The 24,085-nt window shown below is 41.3% G+C and overlaps 1 protein-coding gene across 1 annotated transcript; it reads left to right on the forward strand.

Moving 5' to 3' along the window:
* The first annotated feature begins 5,565 nt into the window (after positions 1–5,565).
* On the forward strand, positions 5,566–23,417 carry UNC93A (unc-93 homolog A (C. elegans)). Its single transcript, XM_010011910.1, has 8 exons — positions 5,566–5,652; positions 7,452–7,633; positions 8,280–8,509; positions 11,501–11,620; positions 14,757–14,974; positions 16,108–16,243; positions 17,629–17,760; positions 23,152–23,417. The coding sequence occupies exons 1-8, from the start codon at positions 5,566–5,568 to the stop codon at positions 23,415–23,417; spliced, it is 1,371 nt and encodes a 456-aa protein (XP_010010212.1).
* The last annotated feature ends 668 nt before the right edge of the window (positions 23,418–24,085 follow it).

A 24,085-nucleotide genomic window follows, 5' to 3' on the forward strand; every position in this document is an offset into this window, starting at 1 on the left:
GAGGCATTTGTGTGGGAGAAGCCAAGACTTCTCCAGATGGGAGGAAAAGGGTCAGGGACGGCTGGTAAAGAAAGAGGGTCCTCGGTGGCTGCCTGATGTACTGATACTGGTACTAGGGCAAGGGAAGGAGTCTGTTCAGACCTGGAAGAGGCTTTCTGTCACCCTAGGGGAAAGCTATAGAGCTTCCCCATATTTTGTGTCACAGAAAAGGCCAGGTAAAACAGGTAATCATCTGCCCCAGGCACCTGGTGATACCTAGTGGACGAGGAAGAAGTTTTATCATCAAAATTTACTAAAGGAAAGAAAAAGCAACAAAATTGCATTTTCTGATTCATTCTAGTCGATCTTCTTTTTTGTCTATAACAAACCCTTTCTCTCATGCTGTACTGCACACCAGTCTCTACGGAACAGCCCTTTTATTATGTTTCACTCTCAGGAGCCCCTGTTTACACTTCTGCAGCTTGGTATCTCCTGCCCTTACACACTGGGATAGTATATTCAGTACAGAGCAGAAGCAAGTGGGAGCAATGTTTACAGAGGAAAATACGCATGTTCCCTTTTCATTTTATCTGACATAGGTATTTATATTGATGAAAGTGAGTGGTAAATAGATGGGAAATACTCCTCTGATGTCAGTCTCCAGCCATGGGTGCAACCAATGGACAAAATGAAGCGTGGAAGACAATGGAGAGTGAAAACCTTCACATCCTTGGATGTTTACAGTGATATGCTTTTAAGCAACCCTACTTTCTGGGATCAAGCCCCTTTCTCCTTTCCCTTTTATTTCCACAAGCTGATAAATTGGTCACAAATCTTTGTGATAGCTTTTCAAAAGCAGTGGCTTCCTGGCTAAGCATTATAGACCATTTTCATAGTGGATGTTACTAACATAAGCAGCCATCTCTGAACCAAAAAAGGAAGGCGGAAGTACATGGTTTGAGTTGCTGAGTCCCATCCTCCCGGCCCACACCATGGGTGTGTGCAAGGATTTTCTGATGCATGCTTATGTGAACAACCAGTATGTATTCGAGCAGTTTCCAGTAAATGGCTTTTAAGACTTCAGCGCCCCTGCTACACAAAAGTCTATTGTTCATATGCAGGATCCGCCTCCCTACCCTTTCATTATAAAAGTGCAGATCACAACAGTAGCATGTTTATCTTAGCAGGGTGTTAAGTCTCACCAACTGAGTCACAGCCGCTGGTTTAGGATTAGAAAAAGGTTTGCCCCAGCTATTCTGAAACATCCAAAATGCAGGGCAAGGTACATGTACAATGTCAGTGCTCAGGCAACAGTTTTAAGAAGGTAAAATGTGAATAGGCTGAGTTTGGTCCAGATGAAAGCACTTTTTTCATAAGAGAATGAATGCAAGACAACTCTGGTGGAGAAACAGGATGTTTTTTATGGGCATCTGTCAGCCTGGAGGGCTTGATCTTCTCAGTTGTCCTCTGCATAGAAGTCAGATGCTGCACAGGGCAGTGTCTTACCTCCAAAATGCTTGAATCTCTCCCTAGGCTAGAACTAGTATCTATGAACACTCATAGATGCATTCATGCATTGAAAGCTCCAGCCAAGAGACATGCAGATCTCAGCAGGAGAGTAACACCTATAAGAAGTCCAACACTTAAAAGAACTGTTTATCTGGCTCTCAAAAATTTGTGAGTGAGCCTAGACTGGCATCACACCGTCCTACCCTAAACAGAGTCCTGCATTTACTATAGAGACAGTATTCATTATTTGGACAGCTGCATTCAGCAGAGCAGACAAGTGTCCTGTGGAGAAAGTCTCCTGCATGGTCCTACTGATGGAAAAGTCACAACTTTATTCAGCCTATGGCCTGCACTTTTACTCCTTCTTCATTTGGTCTCCCTTCTACCAAGATCTGGCTCCTAGCCCAGAAGACAAGGCATCTCTCCTCTTCCTTAAGGGATAAGTAATGGAGCTGGAAAAGGGCTGCATGAGATATAAGAGCAGTGCTGAGAGAGGAGGGAAAGGGATCTTACAGCCGTTGAGGCTAAAAGTAGTGTAACAACAGCAGTTTTCAGGTGACTTCTTTAAGAAACAAAAATTCTAGTGGCACTCAGGACATGAGGCAAGAAAGGAGAAGCAGAGAGACGAAGGCAGGGTGATGGCTAGAGAACAGCAAAGAAATAAGGAAGGACAACATACATCAAGGACATAAAGGAAGATTGAAATAGACAGTTTAGTGCCTCCAGAGAAAGACAGAGGACATCAGCAGGTAAAATTCAGATGGAAGTGGCATACTGATGTCTGTGCAAGGGTATTGGGGGAAGAGATTAAAGAACAACATCTGTGGATGCACTGCATGGTGGAAAAGGAGCAGTATTTGAAAGGAGATAAGGGAAATTTGGAAATGAGAGCTGAAAAGCTGGAGGAGGGGAGATGTTGAGACCCTTAGAGGCACACAGGAGCAACTCACACTGCTGGAATCTTTCACACAACAAAAATTATTTTACTCCAACATTGTCATCAAGATGAGTTCACTGACTGGCAACTCCCTTCGCACCCCCTTCCCAGGAGAAAGCAGCTTTTACTACTTGATCTGTTCAGCTCAGTGTTATGAATCTCACATTCGAGATTCTCTCAGCATGTAACAGCCTATATTTTCTAAGCCCCTGTCAGCACAGCTGGGATTTGCAAGGCATATGTGTCACATTTAGCCATGGAGGCATCCATGGATAAGCACATGTCCTCTACCACTCCTGACTAGTGCCAGTTAGGGCAAGCTCTGAGAACAGCTCTTGCAACGCTTGCCCATATTATGTGGGTGGCCAAACCACTGGCCAGCTGGCATATAAAACTACTGATCCTTTCTAGAGATAAATTCAAGGGATAGTGTGTAGCACCAAGGACTTAATTAATTAAAAGCCTCCTAAACCAGAAAATCCTGTGGTGAGTATTCTGGTTGTTGGGGGGTGTGGGGTTTGTGTGTTGTTTTGCTGTAGTTAAAAGAACTGCCTAAATATATTTAACCAGCAAAAAGTAAATAGGGAAATGATAATTATGAAGCACACCACCACCACCACCACCACCACCCCCCAAAGGTTAGCCTCTGGTGCTATAATCTTTTGAGCAAAGGCTGCCCTCATTTACCCTGAGAAAACAAACACGGGAAAACAAACATAATCAGCTGTGGGATGTAGTGATGAATTTAACCAGCCTCTTCTATCTCCCATTTTTATGATTGTGCTCTGAGAGACATTTCAGTTTGGTGGCTGCAGTCTTCTATGTGAAAGCTAAACCCAAAATGCAGTGCATAGCTTCTGAGGCTCACTTAATCTTAGACTGGCAGAAAGAATGAAAGAGGTGTCAAGGGTGATACACAGCAGGCCTGCTGGAGCCCCCCGCTGCCTGGTACCAAAGGAAGAGATCCTCAGCCTTATCAGATCTCCTTGGTAAAGACTCCACACATTCCTAAGGAGACACTAAGGACCAGGCAGTTGGATAACCCAAAACTCTGGGCAAGGGATGCGGAACACACTGAAATGTCTTTGATCAGTTGAAAGGAGAAAGAAAAAAGAAATAAACTCCATGAAAAAACCCACCCTCCCCTAAATGCTCTCCAATACTGTGCTGCTGAGAGACCATGACTAAGTTAGGGGTTAAGAATTTGTCCAGAGCAGAAGAGCTGATCAGATAACCTATCCAACACCCCATTTTAAACGTAGCATCCAGTTAATGCTGATTTTTAAAAGCTCTGTTGTTATTACTGCTAATGTTAAAAAAGAGCACTAAAATAATTGCTTTTATAACTAAGTCTGTTTTGTGCTAGCTTGGTTCTTGCCTCTGCCAGAGCAGGTGACAATTACACTTTTGTTTAGGGTAAGCACTATTCTTACATTTTCTCGTTCATTTTTCCAATGGTTTCAAACCTGTGACCTCAAACCGCTAGAATTTTGTAGACTGTATCTGGGGGGTGCAAACCAGAAACAACCATGTTATCACCACGTGTAGTTTCTTCTGAAATGCCTTCACCTGAAAAATGCAAGGGTCCATAAACCCTAAAAGATTGGAAAAAGTACCACCAGTTTGGTTTAGAAGCCCTGTAGAGGATTACAAACACTGCAAAACAAGAGCAGCATTGTGATCTAATTGAAAGTGTTTGCATGCTGAGCATAGTAGTCTGTAAAATAAAAAGCCGGTATTTCACTATCTAGACTGGCAATATAGCTGTACCTTTAACAATAGAGAATTAAAAGATTATGTTTTCTGCATTATTTCATTCAAGAAGATTATAAGACAAAAGAAGAAAATGAAAAGGCACATACTGGAATTTTCTCCAAAGTAGAAACTAGCTGTGACCTCTTTAAAGTATTAAATGAATTAATGCATTAAAGGGTCCTCCCCCCTCCCTCGAATGTCCCTTTGGAAAGCAAAATTGTGCCATCTAGTGGGATTTAGACCAAGTTTTATCTGTGCATTCCCACTAGACACAACGGACCTCCTACAGACCGCCTCCGCTCGAATCTGTTTACGCTGTAGTGTGGAGGTTTTTGTATTTCACTTTGCTCCCACGTTCAAATCCCTCCTCTGCTACAGCTGCAGGAAGGGTCTGTTCACCCTGCCAGGCTCAGGGGCAGAGAGGACGTTATGTGCTCAGAAGGGGAATATTCAAAAACTCACTTAGGACTTGCATGGTAGCCAATGTGTCATGGACAAACAGACAGTGCAGCTTCACAGGGCAGACTCTGAAAACAGGGGAAAGCAGGGGCATACACAGCAAGGTTGGTTGGCTAAGGGGAAACTTCACTCCTTGATCAGGCAGCACTGGCAAGATAAAATATATCCCACAAAGGTTGTTTTTTTGCAGGGGCTGGAGGAGATTTTTCATTTATCTGCTTCATCCAGTTTTCTTCTTGTCTTCTGAGAAAGAAAGGTGGGAAAGATGGGGGAAAATAGTTTTCATTGGTATGACTTGGTAAATTTGGAACATCAAAGCCACGGGATTCACCACAAGATTAAGGCTCTCCCTCCCCCTTGCCAAGCAGCCAGCAACATTGGTTTGCACAGCTTTAGGGCTGGAGTATGCAGACAACACTGTAACACAATCCCATTTCCTAGTATGCTTTTGTAACCTTAGTTAAGCAATAGGCCTGACACAGATTTCAGTACGATCTTTTAACCTTTGCCCTTTGTGGATTAGTGTACCTCTATGCCAGATGGTTGTTTCACTGCTTGCAATTTTTTCCTTCTGTGCTAGTCATAGGAGAGAACCATGTAACATACAACTGCAATGCTAAAATCAGGCAAACTGCTGCAAGTGACTTACATACCTACCTAATAAAACCTGCTAGACGGGAGAACTCATCATTTCCTCAGCCACAAATGGTGAATGAGTAACAGCTCCATAAGGAATTCTCAGTATCAGTAAAAGTAAAGTTCACCTGCCAATCCTCAAATAATTAACAACTCTTTCCTCTACACATGCAGTGAGAAGTGACCTTTTCCAACAAAACATAAGCCTTTTTTCTCCAACTCAAATCATCCCCTAGAATAATTGGATCATTTCTGCCCACCGCCAGACATTTTGTCTTGTATGAATCAACATGGAAAGGAATCTTAGGAATGTTTTGGTCATTTCTTTCGGATTTCTACTTCTCTTCACTGCTTATGGAGGACTCCAGAATCTACAGGTAAGCGGAGACTGTGCCTCTGGTTGGCAGGACAGTTGGCATGCAAGGGCATCAGGCCATCTGGCAGTGTGAGACCCATCAGTCTTTCCATGGTTTCTGTGAGGAAGGCATGCACAGTATTTTTTATGTGGTGGGTTAAAACATCAACTTGCTACAGGTTAGTATTCCTCACCCAGGTCCCCAGCATTTACTAAATATTTTATTCTAGTACTTCTCAAATAGTTTGAGTACTTGTGTCAGACTACTTTAGGTCTACAAATTAGTTGCTTGAATGAAAACTAGATTTCTCTGAGCTTTTTCTCAAAACAAGATATTGCAAAATGGAAAACAAATTCCACTTCTGGAAAGGGTTTGTTTTGAATATTTCTAAATTTCCATAATTTTATTATTATACAACAATGTAAAATATAAAATGCCCAATCCATTAAATAATTTAAGTATAAAATAATACAATAATTCCTATCATCATGATATAACAATAAAAAATTCTATTTTAAATCAAAGCCAGCTTTGCCTTGTGTTGTCATTAACACCTTAAAACACAGTAGCAGAGATGGGTTTCTAGAATGACTTGAACACTCAGGATACTGTTAGAGCTCGCTTGTTTAGCATAGCCAAAATAAAAGACTGAGGGTTACTGTTACTATGAATACTTCATAGTAGATAAACAGGGGCTTTGGACTAGATGATCTCCAGAGGTCCCTTCGAACCCCAGCCATTCTGTGCTTTCCCCCAACAAAACAAAAAGACCCCCAAAACAAACAAACAAACAAAACCCCCAAAAAATCCCAAACAAACAAACAAACAAACCAACCAACAAAAAAAACCCCAAAAAACAAAGCAGCAAGAATTAAGCCAATCATATAATTTTGGAGGCCTGGCTTCTAATTTTTGGAAGCTGTAGCTGACAAAACCAGGCTTGTGGTGTTTCAGAGGTAAGACCTCTGTGACCAGGAAGCCTCTTTGCCTGTTTACAGAATAGCCATTCTGATTCTCAGATACACTGAACCTGCTCAGCAGAGAATCTCTTCACCTCCTTGTCCTGATGCCTGCTTCTCACGAGGGGTGTTGTGTGGATGCCATCATGGTCCTGCATGGCTGGACCATGCAGCCACCACAGGGTTTGGAAGTATTCAGCGTAGCTACCAAGCAGCCTTGCTTTCCTCCAGCACTCCCAGTGCTACCCTCCCAGCATTGATTCCCCCTTCCAAAATCTTACTGGATTGTATCATCTTTTAATGAAAAGGATAAGGAAAATGTTGATAAGCAGCATCTTGATCTTCTCATTGCAACTTTCACAGTATCAAGACAAGAGGAGAACTATTTTAATGATAAAAAATATAAAACTTGGTTAGATTAATAACATGTTATTTCTCCGTTGTGAAAATGTGGGTGAATCAATTACTTCCAACTACAGAGGGCTGCTGTGAGCATATTACGATATTTGGACCTTGGCCTCTGAAGAATTTAGAAATAATCAGACCTGTAGTTTAAAGCAAAGAATCTTCCACTGTTGCTAAGTCAGCACTTGCAATGCAGATCTGAGGATATTCCTGCCTGAGACAAGAAGTGAAGGCCAAGAAAAGAGGTTATCCTTTATTCAGCTTGCTTTCAAAGAGAAACTCAAGCGGATTACATTAAATAAAGTCTGACATATGAAAGCTTTGAATCTGAACAGTGCTCACCTGGTTTTGTATCATATTTTCATAAATAGGTTATCATTATGAAGAAAACATGACACACAAACAACACAATGCCAGTGATAAAATTTGTCTCAACTGCTGTTGTTGTCCATGCAGAGCAGTCTCCACTCAGATGAAGGCCTGGGTGTTGCATCCTTAAGTGTTCTCTATGCTGCGCTCATCTTATCATCCATGTTCCTCCCTCCAATCCTCATCAAGAAGCTGGGCTGCAAGTGGACCATTGCAGGCTCTATGTGCTGCTACATTGCATTCTCCTTAGGGAACTTCCATGCTAGCTGGTACAATTTAAATACTTTAACTCTGTCTATCATGTTTGAACAAAATCAGTAAGGGCAAAGTTTGTCCTTTTTCTCAATTCCCACTCCACATGTGTTGCAGAATTTAAAGTTGGATGCAGAAGGTGTTACCTGCAAGAAAGAGAGATAAATAAATCCAGTAGCAGGTAAAGCAGAGAGGTGAAAATGTGCAAAAAGCCAGAATGAATGCATCCATCCACCCACCTGAAGCTGCTGCTCTACCTCTTGTGTGCGGCAGAGATTTCCCTTCAGGAAAAAAAAAAAATTAAAAAAAGAAATCATAAAATTCATTCAAAATCCAAACTCCTTTTAGGAATGTTTTTGAGAAGATTGAAGAGAAGGCTGTCTTCCAGACAGTGGCTCTGGGAACAGAGGACCACAGGAGGATGCCAGATCCTGCCTTTCCCTTTCAGAGGTGGAGGAACAGGGTCCAGTAACAGGGAACACAACTCTACGGAGTTGTGGTTCCATGTAACATTTATTTAATCACACAAAGGAAAAATCTATTTCTTTCATGTTTATTTTTGCATCTGGATCTTTGGACAAATGATTTTTATGGTGGATCTTTGGGCAAATGATTAGTATGGTGATGGATAATAACTATGCTAAATGAAGTGTTCTTTGGCAGGTACACACTAATCCCTACCTCTGTGATCCTGGGCGTAGGAGGAGCACCACTCTGGTCTGCCAAATGCACTTACCTCACCATTGCTGGCAATTCATATGCTGAGAAAGCAGGAAAAAATGGGAAAGACATTATCAACCAATACTTTGGGGTCTTCTTTCTGATATTTCAGTCCTCCGGCATCTGGGGAAATCTTATCTCATCCTTGATATTTAGCCAAGCTTCCACCAAAGGTAAAATATATTTTAAAATCTTGGCACTTCTTCCTATAAACATCAGCTAGTTCTAGATAGTTAAAAGGTAGATTTCTGTAGCTAAGACTTCACAGCCAATGGAAACAGGCACTTGTTCTCTGGAAGTGCCTATTTTCTATCATCTCTTCATCAGCTATAAAGAAAATTCAGACAACTACCTCAAAAATAGATTTCTATTGAATTCCTTTCAATTTCCATCCCTTTGTTGTAAAGTATAGATAGGCTTTAGCAGTGGCAGTCTTTCACATCTGACTTCAATTTAAAGTGGATTAAAACAAAAGGCAAAATACTGAAGAAGCCTTTTCACAAAGCTTGTAGAACTGGATTAATTTGCTATTAAACATTCAAGGTTAGTCAAGTCGATGCTGGTGCTTGCTGAAAATGTGTGCTTTACAGAATTGTCAAGAAGAAATAGAAGTAGCTGTTGGCAGGAGTCTGCATGCCAGGGCTCTTCTGCTGTATTACAGGCTCAGACAGCAGATGTCAATCTAGCTTGAAGAAATCACTCAACAGTGCTGCTCTCATTTCCCATGCTTGTAATTGGTATAAGCCTTAAAAGGGCAGTCGTGAAGATAAATTAATACTTGAATGCCTCCATAGAGATTCAAAGTGCTAGGGTGTATTATCATTGCAGTCTCCAGTGCATTCCCTATCCTGTCAAAGTCAGAACAAGATGGACATAGAAAAAGCCTTCCATGCACACTGCTACTATGAATAGCAAGAAGTTAGCTCTCTCCCCAAGCTCAGTTCAGCAGTATGTCCTCTAGAATGTATTCAAATAGGTATTAGGTTAAAACTAAACGTCAGGGAGCTGGCATCATGTTTTAATCTTTGAATCATTGGGTTAATGGCAAGTAGCTGTCACAAGGTGTGATACTTACAGAGAATCATGCTTCCTTTAAACCTAAGAAACTCCAGATGAAACACCATCAAAGCAGAATGTGAAAGGACTGTATCAAGTGCAACAGAGTCCTGCTGATCTGCTGATCTGATCCTCACGATGTCTCAGGAGGGACTGTCCTGATTTCATTTGCAGGGCAGAAGTTGTGGTGCAGCTGTGGGGTTTGCACAGACTGCAGCCATTTTACTCTCTTCTGCCTCACAGCACACATCATATTAATAAGAGGATTAAAATACTCCCCCCTTTTTTTTTTTTGCCTTGTAAATCCCCTCCTAGTTTTACATCTGAGGATGTTCCTTTAAATTCTAAAGAAAATCTTTTACTTATTTTTTAACAACTACATGGGATTTCAGGAAATGCTCTGTTCCTAGGAGGTGTGCTGTGAACAGCTCTCAAAGCTGAAGGCCTTGCCTATTTTCACAACAGTGATGAGCAGTCGTACCATAAGCTTCCCAACTGTGCCTTCTCAGTGAGACTCAGCTTTAATGTAGAGAGAGTTTGTTGGGGGCGAGGGGGTAAGGATCTCCAGTCACTCACTTCTTTTCCTCTCCTCTGACAGCACAGCAAAGGCATCCACCTCTGTTGCTCATATGTTTAAAATGCATAATTTCACTGAGCAGTCAGAAAGATGTGGTATGTATCTGCAGAATCAAAATGCATAAAATTCAGACACATACGTACCCTTGACATGTTGCCTGCATCACTGCACCCAGACACAGCAAGGCAAGCTACATCATGAGGTAATACTACAAAAGAATGTAAAATACAAGAGTCATCCTTTCTTACTCATCAGTATTGCAGCTTTATTTCCAGAGGAACAGAGCAAACCCTGCCTTGCAACTTCCATATCACTAAATACGTGTGCATCTTCATCTTCAGAGGGTGCATAAACAGATAGAAAACTTGTTTTACACACTTCCATGCTCTACTAGAGCGACTCACCATTTGCATATGGTGATTTTGCTCCAGGTCTGTTTGTTCAAAACTGTGTAGTGGTAGCCACTGGCTATAAGGTAATTATTTTCTTTATGTTATTAAGTTTTATCTGATGTTAAACCTAAAGTTGTTTATGAAGCTAGTTAAACAACTGGTTCACATTGCAGCAGCTTTGATTGGAAGCAGTGGAGAAAAACACACTAAAAGTAGTTACACAACAACCCTAAACACAAAATTACAGATCAAGTCCTGCTTAAGGAATCAGCCAAGGTACAGTGTATTGCCCTTTATTATGCTTGGACAAGTGACAAATTCTGCAGTGAAAGCATTGAAACAATGGTATGTTTTTTTGATCATTCTTCCCCACTATACAGCTTATTCAGGCTTACATTTTGGGTTAGTATTTTTTCTTTACAGAAAGGGAACTGGAGGAAGTGGACATGGTGCTGTGGTAATACACAGTGTGCATGAGTACACACATGTGGCTTCAACATATGCCCACCACAACACTGCTGGGATTGAACAAAACAAAGGTCTTACTTCAAACCCTGCCAAACTGTTCTAGTTTCAAGTACATTAGCAAAGAGTGATAAAGCCAGTCATAAAGCAATAAAGCCAGGGAAAGCTGATTTCTTGGAAGACTGTGTTTGTGGGCAATCGTAATCTGAATTTATAAAACAAAAAGATGCCTCAAGGTGGTTTCCATTCCCATAAATTATATGGAAAGGGATAACGTGCTCTGGCTGTAAGAACTGAAGTCTATCAGTTCAGTGGTGGTGTAAATTGAGGGACCTGTCTTGGGTATTGGGGTTAAGAGTATAGATAGATACACACTGGAACTTTAAATTGTGCAAATTGTGCTTGGATTCACATTTCAGCCTTTGAATTTAATCCATGTCTCCATATAGCCATCAGTTCAATGTTCTGCCTTGTTCTGTTAGATCAAATCTTCTGTTAGATCAAATTTTTATGTGTTAAACTGAGATTCTGAAGTTAAACATCTCTAATCAGGAAGTATTTGAAATCAGGACCAAACACCAAACATTGGATTCCCTTCTCATATCCTTACATATAGCATGCATTCATCTGATCTCTTCCCTGACCAGTGTTTCTTTTGGTTCTTACTGAATTAGTGGAAATCTCAGAAGTGGCATGCTGTGGAGCATATGATTGCATGACTGATATGACTAACACCACTGGGTCAGCAGAACCCTCCAACTCCTTAATCTACATTCTGCTAGGGACCTACACTGGTAAGTAATTCACACAATCTTTAATGAATATCACTGATGGGGAACCTACTACTCGTGAAATCTAGTGTGACTTTGCAGATAAAGTTTCCAACTTCCTCCCTCAATCCAATTTGCTAAAAGGAAATAAGATACGTGAGAGCTGTAAACAACTCCTTTCCAAATAGTTTCAAATGCTTTGTGCCAGTGCCGTATCATTTTTGTTTCAAGGAGCAAGACATTCTTTACACTCTTCACCTGGAATAAAGCTGAAGCCCAGCATGGTGACCCCTCTGTTTCACCCAAAGTCTGTGCTGAATCAGAAGAATCGAAAGTATGCCCATATTGCAATTAGAGGATTACAGCAGTTTATCCAGTTATGCATGAGAGAGAGAGTTTTAAATTCACTATCTTCGGGATCATCAATAGTGAACTAGTTACTAATGGCACTGGGCAGATTTATATATCCATGCAGAGATCCAAGATGCTAAGAGCAGCCCATTTAGTGGTACTTGAAATTACCAGCTTCTAGTCATCTGAGCATATCTACCAGAACTGGCTGGTGTTCTACCACATGTAAAACAGTTTTAGCACAAGAACCGCACTGTAATTAGAGGTGGACCTGAACCAGGGTTTCCAGAGCATGCAGTCATTTTCGGGGAGGTTTTTGGATCCCCACTGAGACTTTACAACTTCAGTCAATTCTCATCTCTGTTGCCTGAATTCTAACACCTTAGTGTGAAAGGCAAAGATGAAAAGAAGCACTAGACGAAGTGGCACATCTCCCATTCAGTAACTACAGCTGCTATAGACCTTCCTTGCATAAGGCTAGAAAGGAATCAAGGACACAGAAGGCTGATGCCATCCAAAATTGGAAAAACAAAAATAGATGTGCAAAGATTCATTCAGTGAGGAAAGTTCAAAAAGTATCCAGCTCAAAACAAGTTATTCGCTGGATAAAGTGGAAGTATCTGGAAAGGCAATATGTCGCCTGAGCTCTGATAAAGTATCTTTGCAGTCTCTGAACATAGATACACCTTCTTTGCTGAGATAGATGCACGCAATTTGTCATATGCTCAAACAGAATGTGTCTTGGTCAAAGCCAGTCCTCACTGGACATGGGCATCGCAGAAAAACCTCCTTCCTTCCCCAAGCTCCATTCCTAGTTGGTGAGAAAATGTGAAGAATATCCCCCCACTTCCCTTCCAGAGTGTGCTGAAGCTGATGCCTTTCTGCTAAAGGCAGGTTTGGCTCACAAGTTTAAATTTAAATTTGATGACTAACATATACAGCACTCCCTTAAGCTGTGATCATGCAAAGTGAATGCAACACTGCTGTCTACTGACCTTGTTGTCAGTAGGGTTTCATTTTCCTTTTAAGCTCTTAATAAAAGGTATGTCTTTTCTTACCTTGAGGGAAACCAAACAGCTAACTATTTCATTCACAGACATTTTTTAAATGTTTCTTCTTTTTGGTTGCTGAACACATATTTTGCATGGCTTGGGTGGAGACAATAGTGAATAGGTCTTTTGTTGTTTAGTTTTTTCACAGACTGTGGATATCTCTATTTATATTCATACCAATTAGTATTAAGGTGCTTATCTCCTATAATTGCTGTTGATTCATTTGACATGTTTGTTAGACTGTTTGTCTTGTACATGTGGATGTCCTGCTCTCATCCATATAAGTCCTTCAGTCAGTACATAAGCACTAATAAGCAGCCTGGCAGAACTAATAATGGCGAATGGTTTACAGCTCAGCCACAGTGGAGAATCAGGGCACTGGAGAATACAATTTAATTCTAAAAGGCATGGATGAGAAGTAATAAGCAATAAAAATTGAAAGCAATTTAATGTAAATATGCTAACATATTTGGACATTAAAAATTCACAGAAGAGAGCACACCCATACATGGTAACATAGGAGCACATTAAATAGGCAATGTAAATGGGAAGAAGTGCCTCGTTCTCCTCTTACTCTGAACTCCACTTGTTTCCATGGATGGAATTCTAGTCAGCATAAGCAAGAGAGGAAACATAATCATGCCTTGCATCTGTAAAGAAGCAATCGCTTGTGAATCTGTGGGTGCTCCGTGTATATTATGAGACAGTTATCTTCTTGATAACGTGAAAAAGATGGTATTGATTCAGTCCACAAGCAACAAGCCTAGACTGATATGTATATGATAATTTTCTGACTAACTACCCCATATATTCTTTCATATGTTGCTTCTGCTAGGAAATTATAGGGTCAAAGCTGTAAATTACATCTTTTTCAAGTCCCCCAGAGTTACCGTCTGTCATGTTTAAAATAGCACATAGAATCATAGAATAGTTTGACTTGGAAGGGATCTTCAAAGGTCATGTAGTCCTACCCTCTGCAATGAGCAGGGACATCTTCAACTCGATCAGGTTTCTCAGAAGCACATCCAGCCTGGTCTTGAATATCTCCATGGATGGGGCATCCACCACTTCTCTGGGCAACTTGTTCCAGTATTTTACCACCCTCATTGTAAAATATTTCTTCCTCGCGTCCAGCCTGAATCTCCTCTCTTTTAAGTTAAAACCAATACCCCTCATCCTATTGCAATATTCTGTGCTCAAAGCATGGCTCTGAGCTAATAAAGAAAAGAAAAAAGAAAAAGAAAAGGCAGCATATACTGGGATGCAAGACAGCAGTTCTCATTCTAGCCCTTTATTATTCTTTCCACAAATTTGAAGGAAGATCTCCCCTAGCCATGAAAACCTTGGCACTGGAAGTGAATATTCCTCTCTCGTGTTGATTTAAAGCCTTCTGATAGCTCCCGAGGGAGCTGTTCGTGGCCAGCTCCCCATCCCTGCACCCCTGGCTTGCCCTGGAAGGGTGAGCGATCGCCCTCTGTGGCCACACAGCTGCCCCGGCGGCTGTCACAACAGGCCAGTCACAGTTAAGCTGAGGGGATTTGTGAGGTGCACAGCTGTAAGCAAAAGATGTTGATGTAGATTAGGCCTTCTTGTTTACACAGAAATGGCCTTTACACTGAAGCGGAATCAGAGGCATCTGCCAAAACATCCCACAGAGAGCTAAGCACGAAGTCAGAACAATAACAGCAGCAAGCAACTTCCCATCATTCTTGCAGCATTACTCAGTTTTTCATGAACTTTTTGTTTTGTTTTTGCAGCTAGTGGTGTGCTAGCTGTGTTGCTGATTGTTGCATTTCTGGACCAGATCAAATCTGACCAAGCAGAGACTGAGAAAGAAATACCAGAGACACCATCCTTTTGGTCTACGTTCCTAGCAACTTTCCAGCATCTTAAAGATAAAAGACAGTGTCTTCTAATCCCTCTGACAATTTACAGTGGGCTGGAACAGGGATTTCTTTCTGGTGACTACACAAAGGTGTGGATGACAATGAAAATCTATATCTTTCTGACTGTTTTTTGTGCCTTTGTGTCTTGCTATTGCATCCGATCTATATTTACTTGTTAAACAAAGATGTTTTCGATGGCAATTTGTGGTTTGCTAAATTACTGCTTACTTCTCGAATGAACTCTGAGTGACATCTTCAAACAGGAGAGGCCAGCGATAAATATGTCCCTTGGAACAGCCTCAAAAAGAACACTGTAAAGAGCTTAACTCACCAGTGAAGGCCACAGCAGAGATCCACAGGTTCAAACTCTTCAGCTTGTTGTAAATAGCAAACTGGGAGAAAAGCCAGCAGTCTGCAAAGCTTTTATATTTTCCTTCCTTCTGGTTTCCCTAGAGTTTATATAAGTGCAAGTCAGCACACATACCACATATTTTATTTTGATAACCTTTATGGTAACAAGGCAAATCCTCAATGTGGCTGAAAGCCCTCACCAGTCAGTAGCGCAACAGGTCCAAACCCTGGATTGAAATGATGAAAACCACCTCTGCTCCTCCAGTCTCTCTACAAACCTGGCCACACAGCAGGTGTGTTCTCTAGACGTTTGTTGAGAGCATCTCCAAAGAAAGGGGACAATCTTCCTGAGCTGCTTATTTGACACTTGAGCTTTCAAAGCATTTGCGTATAAGCAGATGGAAGATTGAACTTGCTGCTGTGTTTGAATGGATTGGAAGGGGCACTCCATGGCCACTTCCACTGGTTGTATGCTCTTATAGGTGAGGTCCTCTTCTTTTCTTGGGAGCTGCTCTGGAATGACTGTAGTGCTGGCTGTGAATTTTCATCTCTTGGGCTACGAAGGGAAGGGCAGAAAATTCCTAGTGCCACTTCCAGGAGTTTTATTTGCATAGTGAGCAGTGCTCTGATTTCTTCTGCTTGTTGCTGCTCTGTTTGCATGGCATCAGCCTGATTGGCAATTAGGTTAGGAATATAACTGTTGAAGGTCAACTATGTCAATACACCAGGGACTTGTCAGCAAACTGTGTAGCTATGCTCCTTTGATCTTGTCCATGCTGGCTATTTACTGAATACTCAGGCTAAGACCCTTGAACTTTAGCTGCATGTTTTCACTGAGGAAAAGGTGGTATCACTGTCTTTTCTCTTCCAGGCATATGTGACCTGCGCTCTGGGGATACATTATGTTGGTTACGTGATGATCTGCTTTTCAGCTGTAAATTCCCTCTGCTCTCTGCTTTTCGGAAAGATCTCTCAGTTCACGGGTAGAAAACTTCTATTTGCATTAGGTATGTAAAGGTAATTTGAAGGACTATCACCTCATGTAATATATCAAATCCGGTGGTCTTCCCTTTACATTCACTACAAAGGGAGAGGTCACTGTCAGCTATCAATTAAAAGCAAAGTCAATCTGCAGGCAAACATCATTCATAAGAAGAGAGGCAGCACAGTTAACCACTGTACTGAGGTCATTATCACATCATTGAGACTATCTACTCAGAAAGTGCCCTGCAGCCTTAATGCTTTATAGCTTTAATGCAACCAGTGATAAATCATTTTACAATACAGATGTTGAGGCCTACACTATGCCTGAGAAGGATTTCTCTATTGGGGTGAAACCTTCTCACCTTTATGGAGTTTTAAAGGTTGGCCTGGTGTTCTTGTCACTACTTGTTCTACAGGGAGAAAAGAAAGTCATATGACAGCATGTCAGGCTAGAATAAATAGAGGGCTTGTATGGGGTAGTAATTTTCATGTTGCCTTGAGAAGAGATGTGTATATTTAAGAACATCTCCCTCTCCAGGGAAGACTCAAATGAGTAACAGAGCAATGGAGGCATTAAAAAATACCAAGAAATATTTCATTTGCATCCCTGTATCCAATAAGCATACTGAAGAGAACTAATACCTGACTTTCACTACAGAGTAACCTGTATTATTAGAATCATCACTGACTGAGTCAATGCACACCTAGGTATTTTAGGCATTTTCTCCACAGGAAATTTTAAACTTGGGCTACAGTCACTAGTTCAGAGATTCTTCTGTATGTGTCTGTCCTAGGTGTATGTCTCACTCTATGAAACTAATTTTAGCATAAAACAAGAACAACAACACAAGTATAATGTTAAAAATACAAGATCTCTGAACCTCTCAGTTCTGTGTAATGGTCTTTGTATTCAGCTGGTGAAGGTGCACCTGTGAAGGGAGGAATCATTTACAAACTGCTTTTAAGAAGAAAGACAAAAAGTCACCAGACCCTCTAAATATCCTTAATTGCCTCCTCTGTCCCTGAAAGGAAACCTACATTTAAGGACTTGGTAGAGAGAATAGAAGGATGCTTCCTCCCCCTTGCACACACCTTACATGGTGACTGCAAGTCTTTCAGCTGCCCCTTCTCCTACTCAGTGGCAGTTTGTGTTCTTTGGGCTAATCAGCAATGAGGATCTCTCAGCGCAGGACACTGCTTAGGATTATTAATTGAAGACTGTTAAAGGACTGCATTGTCTTGTATTCCATGTGATATCGACTCTGTCAGCACAAATCTCAATGAACCAGAAAGACTTTAAGATTGCCTTGTGCTCTAGTTGGGGGAAGAATTTGAAAGTGTTACCCGCTACTGACTGTAGGGTTTGTAATTGCATTTACATTTATCTTCTTTCTTTCTAAATCAACAGCCACAGTTACAAACGCTGCCTGTATAATAGCACTACTGCTGTGGAAACCTCATCCTAAGCAGCTTGCTGTGTTTTTCATATTCCCTGCTCTTTGGGGCCTATCTGATGCCATTTGGCAGACACAGACTAATGGTAAGTCTTGGTGACAATGAAAAGAATTCTTTTAAGATATAAAAATTAGCATGTTTGCATTTATAAAACAAAGTGTGCATAAAAATTATTATGGGTTTAAGACAGCATCTGAAAGAAATATGTTAGCTTATTGGAAAGTAAAAGAAATAAGAACAAGTTGGGAATAAAAATGTAAAATACTCGTTAAATATATTTTTCAAAGATAAAGAGACAAGAACACTGCAAAAGATGATAATGGGTACTCAGAATAAATATTGTGGAGGAGTATAAGTATTTCAAAGAAAATTGGAAAACTAAAGAAGAATGACACCAAGAATGACTGAATTTAGCCTGTCGTAATAAAAGAGAGCACTCTGGATAAAAAATCAACTCAAAGTTCAGCAACAAAAGAAACAGCAAATTGGCTGTTAGGAGTTATTAGAAAAAAAAAGTGAAGAAAACTGCAGAGAGCTATATTATGCAACCAAATAAATTCATGCAGCTCTAATTTGCTCCATTTCAAAAGTCTTAATTCAATGTGATGAGACATAAAAAGGCAATAAAAAGGAACAGTCATGGGTGACTTCCACTTGAAGGAAGACCTAACAGACTAGAACACTATAGCCTGGACAAGTGATAAGTAAGGAAAACAGTCAGTAAGATAATAGTATGGAGAAGTTGATTAGAAATTCAGTATTTCCCTTAATAACAGAACTAATGGTACCAAATAAACTTATCAGGCAGCAGCTTTACAGAAATCAAAAGAAATGCTTTTTTTGCACAATGCATAATCGAAGTATGGAATTCATTGCCAAAATGTAAATGTTTTTAAGCTGGAATTACATCACTTCGGGCGAAAATGTTCCCGGGGGTTATTAAATCCTGGTGGTTTAGAGGAAATCTCCAACTCAGAAAGTCCCTTTGTCTTTGATTGCCAGAGTCAGGAGAGCACTAGAAGGGGAAGATCACTGTATATTTGCCTCAGTTCTTACACTCTTAACCTAGGAGTCTGTTACTGGAAGTATACCACTGGACTTATATGATGTTTTATAGTTTTTCCTAGAATCTTTTATGTTCTTCTGCTTTGTGATATAGTGCAATTATTATGTACTTAAGAGTTCAGATATTGAGCTGGTACAAACTGACTTCCTCAAGGGATTATTTAAACATATCCCTTAATCAAAACTAGAGGAAATTCTCTTATAGACACTAAAGACAGACTCTAAAATGCTGAAGAGGGCAAGAAAGAGCTGTATATATATTGTGACGACTTGATGTAAAGTCTGCTTATGACTATCAGTCACACTCTTTTTAAATCAATGCCTTAGCCTGGATCAGAAGACAGCTAAATGGTCTCCCATCTGCTCTCATATTTTGCCTTTTATTTCAGGAATGTTGTTTTTCCCTATCTCAAATTCATATCTGGCAGATGCCATAGACAGATGACAGAACTAGCTCACCTGGGCCCACATCAGGTTGTGTTTCCTGACCTCCCTCCCTTTCTTCCCTCTGGATGTTTCAGTAGCTTAGACGTTTTTATGCACTAGATAAATTGCCATGTTCCCCCTAAAGACCCAAATGGAAAACACCACACTCCTTTGTCTGGCACTGACAGTGATCTCATTTCGAGCATATGTAGAGTCTCCTCCTCTACACACAAGGAAGTGATCAGCCAGACTTCTCTGTCCCTCCAGCAGCTCCAGCTCATATCCCTTAGAGGAGACCTACTACATACGTCAAGGGACACCCTCTCATCTTCTCTCATCTCAACTGACAAATCTGTGTCCTTGGTATAATTTTAAATCTGTGCTCTCATTATTCAGGTTCATGGAAGGAGAACATCTGTGAGGATTTTCTCTCTCTGAAGGAAAGCTGTTTCCTGCTTCTTCAGCCACAGTCTTCCTGACTGCTAATCAGGCTTCTTCCCAACACTCTTGAGAGCCGTATCTCAGTCTGCCACTGGGATAAAGGACCTACCCTTTATCCTGCTTCTCTCTTTTCCAGAAAGCCTTGCCACCAGACACTTTGCTTCTTTCAGAATCACAGAAGGGTTGAGGTTGGAAGGGCCCTCTGGATGTCACCTGGTCCAACCTGCTTACTTAAGCAAGGCCACCCAGGCACAGCCAGTTACCCAGGACTGTGTCCAGTCACCTTCTGAATATCTCCAGGGAGGGAGACTCCACACCCTCCCTGGGCACCCGAGCCAGTGTTCAGTTACCCTTGCAGTGCAGAAGTGTTTCCTGATGTTCAGAGGGGACCTCCTGTGTTTCAGTTTGTGCCCGTTGCCTCTTGTCCACTTTTCTTGGACACCACTGAAAAAAGCTTCCACCCTCTTTGCACCTCTCTTCAGGAATTTACATTCATTTGAGATGTCCTGTGAGGAGGACATCTCCTCGGTGAGGTTCCTGCACACCTGACAAAGATGGATCTGATGACCTCCTTAGGAGAAAAAGGGAAAGTGCAGAGAACCTAAGCATCAGAGAGGTGACTGGGAAGTGGCTGCAGTTCTCAGCCCCTAGACGAGGCATAGACTGTGGACAATGTTTCACATTTACTCAGTGGTGAATGAGGTCTGCAGCTATGTGACAAGACTGACCTCCATTACAGCTCTGTAACAGGTCATCTTCATTGCCAGATCCCTGCAGGATTCTTATGCAAATTCCATGTTTGTGTTTGCTGGGAAAAACCTCAAATGTTCCTTATGCTTTTTTGTCTGTACCTTCTTCAGCTGTTCCACAGCTCCCAGTTATAAAATCATACAGAGTTTGCTTTGTCATATTGTCACACTGAAACATCAGGTGATGACATGAAACCTTATCAGAGAGGTGCAGTGACATTACTCCATAATGCTTCATCCCAGAACAGGATCTTCAGTTTGACATACCCATTTAAGATTAAATCTCTTTTCCCCTTCATCGGTTTTATACAGATACACATCACATGAGGAATTCCCAGCTCCAAAGGCTATGAGGTGAGATAAGACTTCTAAAACAGCACTGGGGATTAAGGTTTCTGGTCCTTCCTTTGGCAAGCTCCCATGACTGCTGCTTGGGCCTCAGTGTATTAACCACTGAATGAGCAGAATGGCATTGTGCCGTGTGCTTAAGGTATTCTATGGTTGTCTAGGATGGCTCACTTTGGCCTGCTGTGGATAGTTAATACTGGAGTTCCCCCTAGAGGATATATAGGCTCACAGTAGGTGAATCGAATTTTTAAAGCTTTCCTAACATGTTTGTGCATGTGTGTGGACACTCTCCTTTATTTCCAAAGAAAGCTGCTTCATTTCAGAGCGTGGAGTGCCCTCTCTTATCTAACCTGAACACAGGTTATCCCCCTGGCAATAACTGCACTTGGGGTGTAACCATTGTATAGCGCAGAGCTAAGCTTTGGGTAGACTACAGTAAAATAAAGTTCTTTCCAAGCTGACGTGTATCTTTAGGAAGAATATAAATCAGTCTGGAAGGTTTATAGACCTGGACTCAAGTAATTTCCAGCAGTCCTACTATGTACCCATGCCTATTAGGACCAGAGAAAGGAGTGGGAAAATGGGCAGTGGTAAACAGAGAGGGTAATTGCCATGGAATTGAGCTGCAAAAATTCAGACTAGCAGTCTCTCCACTCAGTCAGCCTGGCAGGTCCTGTTTAAGCTCCAGCCAGGCAGCTTGCACCACACTGCACCTGACTTTTCGTGTTAAGGACAAATGTTCAGATTCGAGGCAAAATCACCGTTGCACTCCTATATAACTGCTAGTTAATACCACATTTACACCCTGGAAATGAAATCTCTCCTGCCAAATCATCTTTTCCTATAGCTGAACCTTGGACTAGATCCTCAATTCTCCCATTCCTTTGATTGAAAAAGGAGGCTTCAAAATAGCAAGGGAAAATAGGTACCAGCTGCAAGCCAGAATCTCAACACAGAGAATTATCATGGCATCAGAAGCCTTCCTGTAATAACTTTCCTCACTAATCCCTTTCCAGAAGATAGCACAGGGCATATAATAATGAACTATTATCGAATAATTCACACTACACTACACTCTGCCAGTTTAATGAACTAAGTACGTTTTGTGATGCACTTGTCCAGATTTTCTATCATGTCTAAATTGAAACATTCAGTAAATGTCCTTTTACAGTCATCAGGATGGGGTAAGCTTTTACATACAGATGATATCTCCCCCTTCTTAACAAAACTGAAGGGTTAGTTGAACCAACCCAGATTTTTAGAGAACTTTGTGTTCCTCTATGCCTTTTGGCTGAATGTGCATATTTCAAACTGATGTGTTGTTAGATAGAGAAGTGGATGAGAAGAGTCAAGTTTCATTATATTCCTTGCCTTCCTGCCCTGCACACCACAGCTAAGTCAGTGGAAATGCTTGCTTCTTTATCACCACTGATGCTAGGTCAGCACCCAGAGGAAAGTAAGCTCTCTTCCCTTCCCTGTGTGCCTGACTTGTCAGACCTGGAGGCTGGGTATCCCTCCCTGACTCCCAGCTGTGGGTGTACAGCTGACTGAACCCAGTGGGAACTTCCCAGTGAACACAAGTGCATCAGGATGACCAGTGTAACCAAATTTCTATGTCAAGAACATTTTCCAGTTGCTGACCAGAGTTTCTGTATGCATCAAAGCTATTCTTTTTGACATATCATCCAGGAGCTGAAAATTTGAAAACCTATTTATCTCAGAGCAAGTCTGCTCTGCATATATGTTACTACCATTGGCAACACTGTGAGCTTCACCTGGGGGCTTTCTGAGGCCAAGTGGTGGTGAAAACAAGTGACATGCGTTTTACATGAACACTCTCTCCATGTTCTTAGGCAGGTGAAAGAAATGGTTTGAAGAACAGGTAGATACTCTATGCAGGGTTCATGCAGGTTCCCCCCAGAACTGGCGAAGGATGGCAGTGGGAGGTCTTTGATTCTTTCTACCCTACACTGAAAGAGCAACTTGATCCCTAAGGACCATGTTGTCCCTAGACAAAACTACCTGGAAGCCTGTAAGGACTTGGTATAACCTTCTCAATAGGTTACATGGAAGGTCTATAGTGTCAATGGCCATTTCTGGCCATCTCCTTTTCCTCCTTTCTTACTTGCTCCTCAGTGCAACAATCTTCCTTTTTGTGGCTGATAGTTTGAGAAATTAACTTCCTGCCATCTCACTTCAGTAGAGCCCATCCTTCCTTTCTTCCTCCTATCTTCTTTCCCTTTTTCTCTGATATTCTCTATTGTGTCATTTTTGCTCTGTTATTTCACTTATAGCAATTCACAGGAGCATAAGTATGTTTTAAAACAAAGTTTGTGTTTTTCTTTCTCTGACATTTATGAGGGAGATTGTCGTCTCTTTGTTCCCTTTGCAGAAAATACATAGTTGCAGACTTAATCTTCACAAGCCATGTCTCTCCTTCCTTCTAGGACTCTATGGCATTTTATTTGAGAAACACAAGGAGGCTGCCTTCGCAAACTACCGTCTCTGGGAATCGTTAGGATTTGTCATCGCCTTTGGTTATAGCACCAAATTGCAAGTCTACATCAAACTGTACATTTTATTGGCTGTGCTTGTGTTGTCTATGGTGACTTATGGAGCAGTTGAATACCTCGAAGCTAAGAGCCCCCCTGGGACACCTACTGCTACAAAGAAGGAAGGCGTAGGACCCCTCACCCAGGATACACATATGTAATCCAACAGGGTCAGAGCAATGCAGGCAAAACAAACTGGCTGGCTCCTATAGGCATGTCTCCAAAGGCATTCCAATGTGTACTGTGTCCAGAAGGATGGTAAAGGGACAGCTTTCAAGGCCGGTGTAATACAAATGTCTTAGGAGTAAAAAACTCTTTTGAAATCTCAGCTTTATAAGGGAAGTTTATCTGACTTCACCCTTTCATATGTATGACCAACTAAATGCTTTGTTGTTTTTTGGGGTTTTTTTTAATTAATAAAGTCTTAATAAATGTGAGCAAGACTCCTGAGGCCCTCACATTTTTGTATCTGTGCATCAGACCTAGTACTATAGGCTTACAATTAAACCTGAAAAGCCCACATGCAAAATCAGAAGATTACAGCAGTGGGGATTGCTCAGGTGATTGCAGACAACACACGTCGTTTCATGGAACAACTAATAAATATTTATATGGTTCTTATCCTGCATTCTTTGACACTTGTAAATAACATCAAGTTGTAAACTGGCTGTACCGACAGCTCACATCTGAACACCACAAAACCCACCAACCACTGAGTCCACCAACTTGTCTTAGGTCAGCAGACAGTTGTGTTTCTACCCATATCATCCTTCTATCCCAGGGTTTCCTGTCTCCAATTTTTCTGTCACCACTTACAGCATCTTTCTCC

Source organism: Nestor notabilis, unplaced genomic scaffold (assembly GCF_000696875.1).
Source record: "Nestor notabilis isolate BGI_N333 unplaced genomic scaffold, ASM69687v1 scaffold1013, whole genome shotgun sequence".
Taxonomy (NCBI): Eukaryota; Metazoa; Chordata; class Aves; order Psittaciformes; family Psittacidae; genus Nestor; species Nestor notabilis.

Bases quoted from the DNA above. Each gene is read 5' to 3' on its own strand.
- UNC93A (XM_010011910.1), top strand. From the start codon at position 5,566: ATGGAAAGGAATCTTAGGAATGTTTTGGTCATTTCTTTCGGATTTCTA. The intron at 8,510-11,500 runs GTAAAATATATT...TTACTGAATTAG, and splicing joins TAGCCAAGCTTCCACCAAAG to TGGAAATCTCAGAAGTGGCA. The intron at 16,244-17,628 runs GTATGTAAAGGT...CTAAATCAACAG, and splicing joins AAAACTTCTATTTGCATTAG to CCACAGTTACAAACGCTGCC.